Source organism: Sinocyclocheilus anshuiensis, unplaced genomic scaffold (assembly GCF_001515605.1).
Source record: "Sinocyclocheilus anshuiensis isolate Anshui unplaced genomic scaffold, SAMN03320099.WGS_v1.1 scaffold709, whole genome shotgun sequence".
Taxonomy (NCBI): Eukaryota; Metazoa; Chordata; class Actinopteri; order Cypriniformes; family Cyprinidae; genus Sinocyclocheilus; species Sinocyclocheilus anshuiensis.
In genome coordinates, this window is record NW_015540926.1 from 771,965 (window position 1) to 779,171 (window position 7,207).

General features: G+C 36.7%; 1 protein-coding gene across 1 annotated transcript in view; it reads left to right on the forward strand.

Moving 5' to 3' along the window:
• The first annotated feature begins 667 nt into the window (after positions 1-667).
• Positions 668-7,207, forward strand: part of LOC107689358 (adhesion G protein-coupled receptor A1) — a 26,365-nt gene continuing 19,825 nt past the window's right edge. The window contains exon 1 of the mRNA XM_016487319.1: positions 668-810. Coding sequence (XP_016342805.1) covers positions 668-810 — 143 coding nt within the window. The remainder of the gene's footprint in view (positions 811-7,207) is intronic.

The window sequence follows — 7,207 nt, forward strand, 5'->3', positions numbered from 1 at the left end:
TAGTGAGAATCAGCATTGAGAATAATTAGGAGAAAACCTAATGTACAATGTTAAAAGGGAAAAAATCTTAATGATCTTAAATATACTTTACACTTTCTTTTTTTTTCTTTTACATATTTTTTGCACATTTTTCATGTTTTTATTTTATCATTTTATTAAATTTTATTGATTATAAAATAATGATTATTATTATTATTATTAATTCTTCTTATATTTGCTTCTGATTTTTAGGGTGAAGAATCAGTAAAGTCCCCTATATGGTTAAATAATGTCACAGTGCAAAAATCGTTCTTGAATTTTTATTTCAAATATAATTTCCTATGCGTTTCTGTTGATTGTGTGGTGAAATGTGAGCTGGCTGCTGCTTGTTAGTTTTAGCAGCAGATGTGAGCATCTCTCTGGTGTTTATGACTGATAATGGCTCATAATTGCATTGCTGATATATATATATATATATATGAAATATATATGCTCGTGTCGTTACTCTGAACCGGACGCACCTGTGCATCTGCAGGGACGTTTGCTCCTGTTGTCCGATCGTAATCACGTGGATTCATCGAAACAGAAGTAGAGCTGCGGCTGTGGGTCTGACGCTTTAATCTGCCTCTTCAGCAGCATCACAGGCTTTCTGGAGGCAGCTTGATAATGTCAGCGTTTGTTACCCACGATGCATCTTGCTGGGATGTGTAAGCCCTGTGTGCTGATTGAGGAAGAGCGCCGGTCGATTGAGAAGCAGATGAAAGCATCAGCAGGTGATCATCAAGGTCTCGTGACGCTCAGATCTGTCGGGATTAATGGCGCCGAGCGCGTGTAAATGATTAAAGTTAATCAGCGCTCTGCCTGGAGACGTTTAGATCCAATCTCGCGCTTTCATTACATGCAAACAAACGGAGCAGCTTCACCGATATGCTTTAAATCACCTTCACATTAATCAGATGTAGAGGTGAACCTCACAAAAACGTCACTGCTTTAATTATTTATTTATTCAGCATATAAGCTTTAGTGTTTAACCAGTATAGGAATGCATTTATTTAATCAGTATATAAATGCATTTTTATACTGATTAAATCACACAAAATCATGTTACAAACTTACGAAAATGTCACGCTTTTAATTGTATTTTTAAATTGTATTTAATTAAATTTATTCAGTATATAATGTTCAGTATTTAAGCAATATGAATGCATATACTGATTAAATCACACAAAATCATGTCACATTTCCAACCCGATCTCAGGAAAGTGTGTATTAAAAGTACGCCAAATAAAAAGAAACAAAATATTTCTATGGGGTAAATAAATAAACAAACACACACACTGGTGTTTTCACACTTAAGAAAGGCTAGAATATGAATCAGATTCATAAAGGACTTTCTCGGCCTGTGCTTCACAGCAGCATCGGGTTAAGTGCTTCTGAAGGACACGCGTGTAGTAAAGCCAGCGGATTTAAAGGACGGGGCGTGTAAGTGCTGAATGTTAATGTGCCGCTCCTCTAATCCCGCACTCGTGCCATTGTTGCGTAACGCCGCCGCTAATTTGTTCTGCTGTGAACTGGCCGAGTGCTGAAATATACTGTTATGCAACCGCGTGTCTTTAACATTATTTGAGGTCAATGCTAAATGTTTTTCAGACGAAATGCATGCGTCTCAGTGTTTCTCACGGTCATGTGCGTGCTGCTGTGGAGTGTGCTGGGAATCAACTGAATGGTTGCTGTCTCTACCAACATCCAGCGACTACTAAATTGTCCCTAGCAATATTTTTGATAAAACTATTGAATATGTGTGTATGCAAGCACTCTTGTTGTAATTAGGGCTGCATCTGAAGTAGGTCACACCATTGATATTAGCTGAGAAGTTAAAGAAATAAACGGTGCGCTTTTAAGGACTCATATTTAATAGATGTGTGGAGTAAGAACATATAAGAGCCGAAGTGTTTGAAACACACGAGCACAGTTCAGCTGAATGATAAAGTTTATACCCTCTTTAAAGGGTTAGTTCACCCAAAAATGTAATTTTTTTTATTCATAAAGGACTTTCTCGGCCTGTGCTTCACAGCAGCATCGGGTTAAGTGCTTCTGAAGGACACGCGTGTAGTAAAGCCAGCGGATTTAAAGGACGGGGCGTGTAAGTGCTGAATGTTAATGTGCCGCTCCTCTAATCCCGCACTCGTGCCATTGTTGCGTAACGCCGCCGCTAATTTGTTCTGCTGTGAACTGGCCGAGTGCTGAAATATACTGTTATGCAACCGCGTGTCTTTAACATTATTTGAGGTCAATGCTAAATGTTTTTCAGACGAAATGCATGCGTCTCAGTGTTTCTCACGGTCATGTGCGTGCTGCTGTGGAGTGTGCTGGGAATCAACTGAATGGTTGCTGTCTCTACCAACATCCAGCGACTACTAAATTGTCCCTAGCAATATTTTTGATAAAACTATTGAATATGTGTGTATGCAAGCACTCTTGTTGTAATTAGGGCTGCATCTGAAGTAGGTCACACCATTGATATTAGCTGAGAAGTTAAAGAAATAAACGGTGCGCTTTTAAGGACTCATATTTAATAGATGTGTGGAGTAAGAACATATAAGAGCCGAAGTGTTTGAAACACACGAGCACAGTTCAGCTGAATGATAAAGTTTATACCCTCTTTAAAGGGTTAGTTCACCCAAAAATGTAATTTTTTTTTTAAATTAGCCCACAAATTACTCACCCTCAAGTCATCCTAGGTGTATATGACTTTCTTCTTTCAGACGAATCCAGTTTGGCGTGTATATGATAGATATATATGTGTATATGATTGTTTTTATTTGGCGTACTATTTATATGCGTTTCATGAGACCGGGCTCCACATTTCACTCCTAAACAATCTTTAAAAATGCATTAAACAAAATATGGCTATTTTTATTTTATTTTATTTTATTTTACTTTATTTTTTTTATTTTAATTTTATTTTTTATTCTATTTTTTTGCATTGTGACATTATTTTACATATAAGAGCCGAAGTGTTTGAAACACACGAGCACAGTTCAGCTGAATGATAAAGTTTATACCCTCTTTAAAGGGTTAGTTCACCCAAAAATGTAATTTTTTTTTTAAATTAGCCCACAAATTACTCACCCTCAAGTCATCCTAGGTGTATATGACTTTCTTCTTTCAGACGAATCCAGTCGGAGTTATATTAAAAATCGTCTTTGATCTTTCAAGCTGTTTAATGCCACTCAGCGGGTGTTGCATGCTTCAGTCCAAAAGAAGTGAAATAAAAAGCGCCCATCCATGAAAAAAAATGTCTCACACGGCTCCGGGGGGTGAACAAAGGTCTTCTGTAGCGACCTTTAAGCTACAAACGCCATCATAATGCACAATGTTTCCATCTAACGTATTTTGAGCTGCAGCTCATTATATTAATGGAGTGTTTCACTAGTTAGCAGTAAACCGGTTACCTCACCTGAATATGTTCCTAGATTTGTGTTGGATGTTATCTTTGGAATGGAAACATGGATATTTTATTAGTAAATATAATTTTTTTTCCCGCTTATTTCAGTTAATGTCATAACACTAGCGAGCTGAGCCAGTAGTAGTGCTGACAGTGTCGTGTAAACATGACTGAAGTCGCGAAAAGCGGAGGAACACACAAATTGAATAAATTGAGTCATTTATGCTGGAACCACTCCGATTGATTCAAACTCGTGACTCACTAGCAAAATCTATTCAGATGGGGACTTTAGAGCAGGTTTGCGAATCATTTGATTTAGATGGGAACTAAGCTGTATTTTCAGCATCATTACTCCAGTCTTCAGTGTCACATGATCTTCAGAAATCATTCTAATATGCTGCTTTGCTGCTCAAGAAACATTTCTGATTATTATCAATGCTGAAAACAGTTGTGCTGCCCAATATTTTTGTGGAAACCGTGATACATTTTATTTTTCAAGATTCACAGATGAATAGAAAGTTCAAAAGATCAACAATAATTTGAAATAGAAATCTTTTGCAACATCATAAATGTCTTTATACTGTCACTTTTGATCAATTTAATGTGTCCTTGCTAAATAAAAGTATTAATGTCTTTAAGCTTTACACTTTCCAGCTTTTTAAACAAAATTCCTGCTTATATAATGAGCAGCATTTACTATCAGTGTTACATTTGCAGGGAATCTTGCGAGACGCTGTCAGAGAAAGACACTGAGTCAGCTGAAGACAGCTCAGCGCATTATTGATGTGTTCGACTGTATAATGCATCTAAAAATATACCAGCTTTTATCTTTTTTTATTCTTTTTTTTGATGGTAGATACTGAAGAGTGACGCTTTCAAAACATTGATCTGGAAGTAACTGGAATTAAACATGCTGGTTATTCTTGCATTTAACAGATAAGGATCTGCAACGTTATTTAAGGTGTTTTCAGTCAGATAGAAATGTAATTCGGCTCATTTAAGCTCAAGCGGATCTAGAGAGGATTCCTGCTGTTAGTTTGTGTTTTAATAATGATCATAGTAATATTTGGGAGGAAACATGTTCTTTACAGCACTGCTGGGATATAATCAGCTGACTTCTGTCTTCATATGTGTTATATGTTAGGTTATTTCAGGACAGATGTGCCATAATCCTCTAGTTATTCTGGTTATTTTACAGTCGATTCCTCTGAGACTCAGCTTTCCTCATATAACTTTTTCATGCCATTATTACAATGATTTGTAGCTCCTGGGACGTGCATTTTGAGATCATTCATGTCATTTACATATTCTGCCATAGGGTCAGAGGTTTTAGATTCTAATTATTAACACACTTTTCTTTTCTAATCTTCATTTTTAAGGCCCTTTATGATTCTGTTCCAGAGAAATGTGGAGTTCGATGCAGCTCCATGTGTAAAATGTTTTCAATGGTCGAAAACCAAATGTAGGTCACGTTTTTATATTTTATATTTGTATTTAAAGAGCAATGGCTAAAGAACAAAAACAGTTTAATATCTTCAATACTTCTTGAGTTACAGGCATGCAAACTTTGGGAGAAAAAAAGACACAAAGTGCTTTTTCCCATTTTTGAACGGTCACCATTGGCACATAATGCAACAAAGATTGCTAAAGTCAACAGATTTTATTAATAGAGCAACGAATCTCTGTTTAAAAATAATATAGTGATGCTGCAATCTTTCTGAAGTCATTTTTACCCTCCTGGAATTTGGCTCCAAATCTCAGGTGAAAATTACCATTTTGATGCCCCTCTACAAAATTGCCATTTATTTATATATATATATATACACACACACACACATATATATATATATATATATATATAAATGTAATATCCAGGTCATGTTACAGTGATATGGAATGTTCTCATCTTTTCGTTTTTAAAATGCGTGACAAAGCTGAATCACACATGTATGCATTTGCCAGATGCTTTTATTCAAAGTGACTTACATTGCATAGGTTTACATTTGATCAGTCATGCATTCTGTAAGAATTGATCCCATGACTGTGGTGTTGCGAGCACATGCTCTACAGGAATAGCACACATTTTATGAGATTCAAACTAGCTACTGTTAATTTTATATTCATGAATGGTTTTTGTAACACATTGGATGGTTCTTGCTCCCGAGAAAGTGGCGCTCTTTGACTCTCCTGCTGCTGTGTCAAGAGTGTGTGTGTGTGTGTCGGCCTATTTTGTGAAAAATATTTTTTATGTTTTAAATTTGTTAACTATAATCCTGGTTTACTTGGTGCTACGATGGTTTTGATAGTTTTATCCTGCAGTCGTGATATTAGTGTGCACTTGTTGGTTTAGAGCAGGTTATTTGTTTGTTTCGCAGTACTTTGTTGTAAATGTCAGAATCTCACACACACACACACTTCAGTAGTTAAACTCTGTCAATCCTCTGTCATGACACACACACACACGCACACTCACACACACACACACACTTCAGTAGTTCAACTCTGTCAATCCTCTGTCATGACACACACACGCTCTCACACACACACACACACACACACACACACACACAATCTCACACACACAGAAACTTTTTTACTTTCTCAAAAACCTCACTCTGTATGAAAACTGGGGACATGGGGTAATGGTAATGTCCTCATAAGTCACCTTCTCCTTGTAATACCTGTGTCATACCCATGTATGCTGTCACAGTTCTGCTCCTCAGCTTCGGTCTCAGTTTGCTTTAGTGTGTTTCTGCAGACTCAGGCGGCTCTAGAGAGCTGTAGATGCAGATTCCTTCACTCTGACGCTTGAGATGAAATCAGTCCATCATCATCATCTTCATGACGATCAGGGCTTTGGGGAAAACTCCAGCCGCTAGATAACAGCACAGAATCTCAGTCTGAACTCATATCAGTGTCTATCGCAGATGAATCTTTATTGAGTTTCTAACAGTACAGTAAACATCTGAAGCTAATGTGTCTCTCAGAGATTTAATCATGATTTTATGGCCTGAGGTTCACCACAGACGTCTAGGGCGCACTACAGAGTCTACTTGACTGTAAAACTGGATTGCGTGAGAATAAGACGTAGGTTTTATGAGCTGAAATAAATGCAAAAATTCGGAGTTCACTCGTTCTTTATTTTTATATTGTCAGTTTTCTTTTTAATTTCAGTTTTAATTTTTTTTTTTTTTTTTTAATCGTTTTTCTTAATGTCTATATAGTTTTTATTTTTTATTTCAGTTTTAGCTTTAGTTATTTTATTACATCAAGTTAAACTAAATGAAAATGAAATGTTGCTAAAATTTAATTATTTTTTTTTTAATTTAGTCATTTTAGCTTAACATTTCAACTACAAAAAATGTTTTTTATGGTTCTAGTTGAACTATAATATAAAATGCAGGTTTTTTTTTAGCTGAAATGCTCTGTCATGAGACACGCTCGCACACACACACACACACACACACAATCTCTCTCACACACACACAAACACACGCACACGGCTGTATGGAGGGCTGCCAGGTTAAAGCTCCTGACCCAGAGACAGTGATTAATGGGCTCTGAGAGGGAGTTTCTGCTCCAGAACTTCGCCTCGCACACAAACACTGCATTTTAAGGCATCATGGGCTTTTCCTCTGTGCTGCCGGATCTGGGTTCATGTGATTTATTGTAATGAGTTGTAATTTAAGCTTTCAGGCCGTCTGTATGAAGGTAGAATGACGTCAAAAAGATTTGCATACGCAGGGTAAGAGTTGTGGAAGTGTACATAAGACTGTAAGC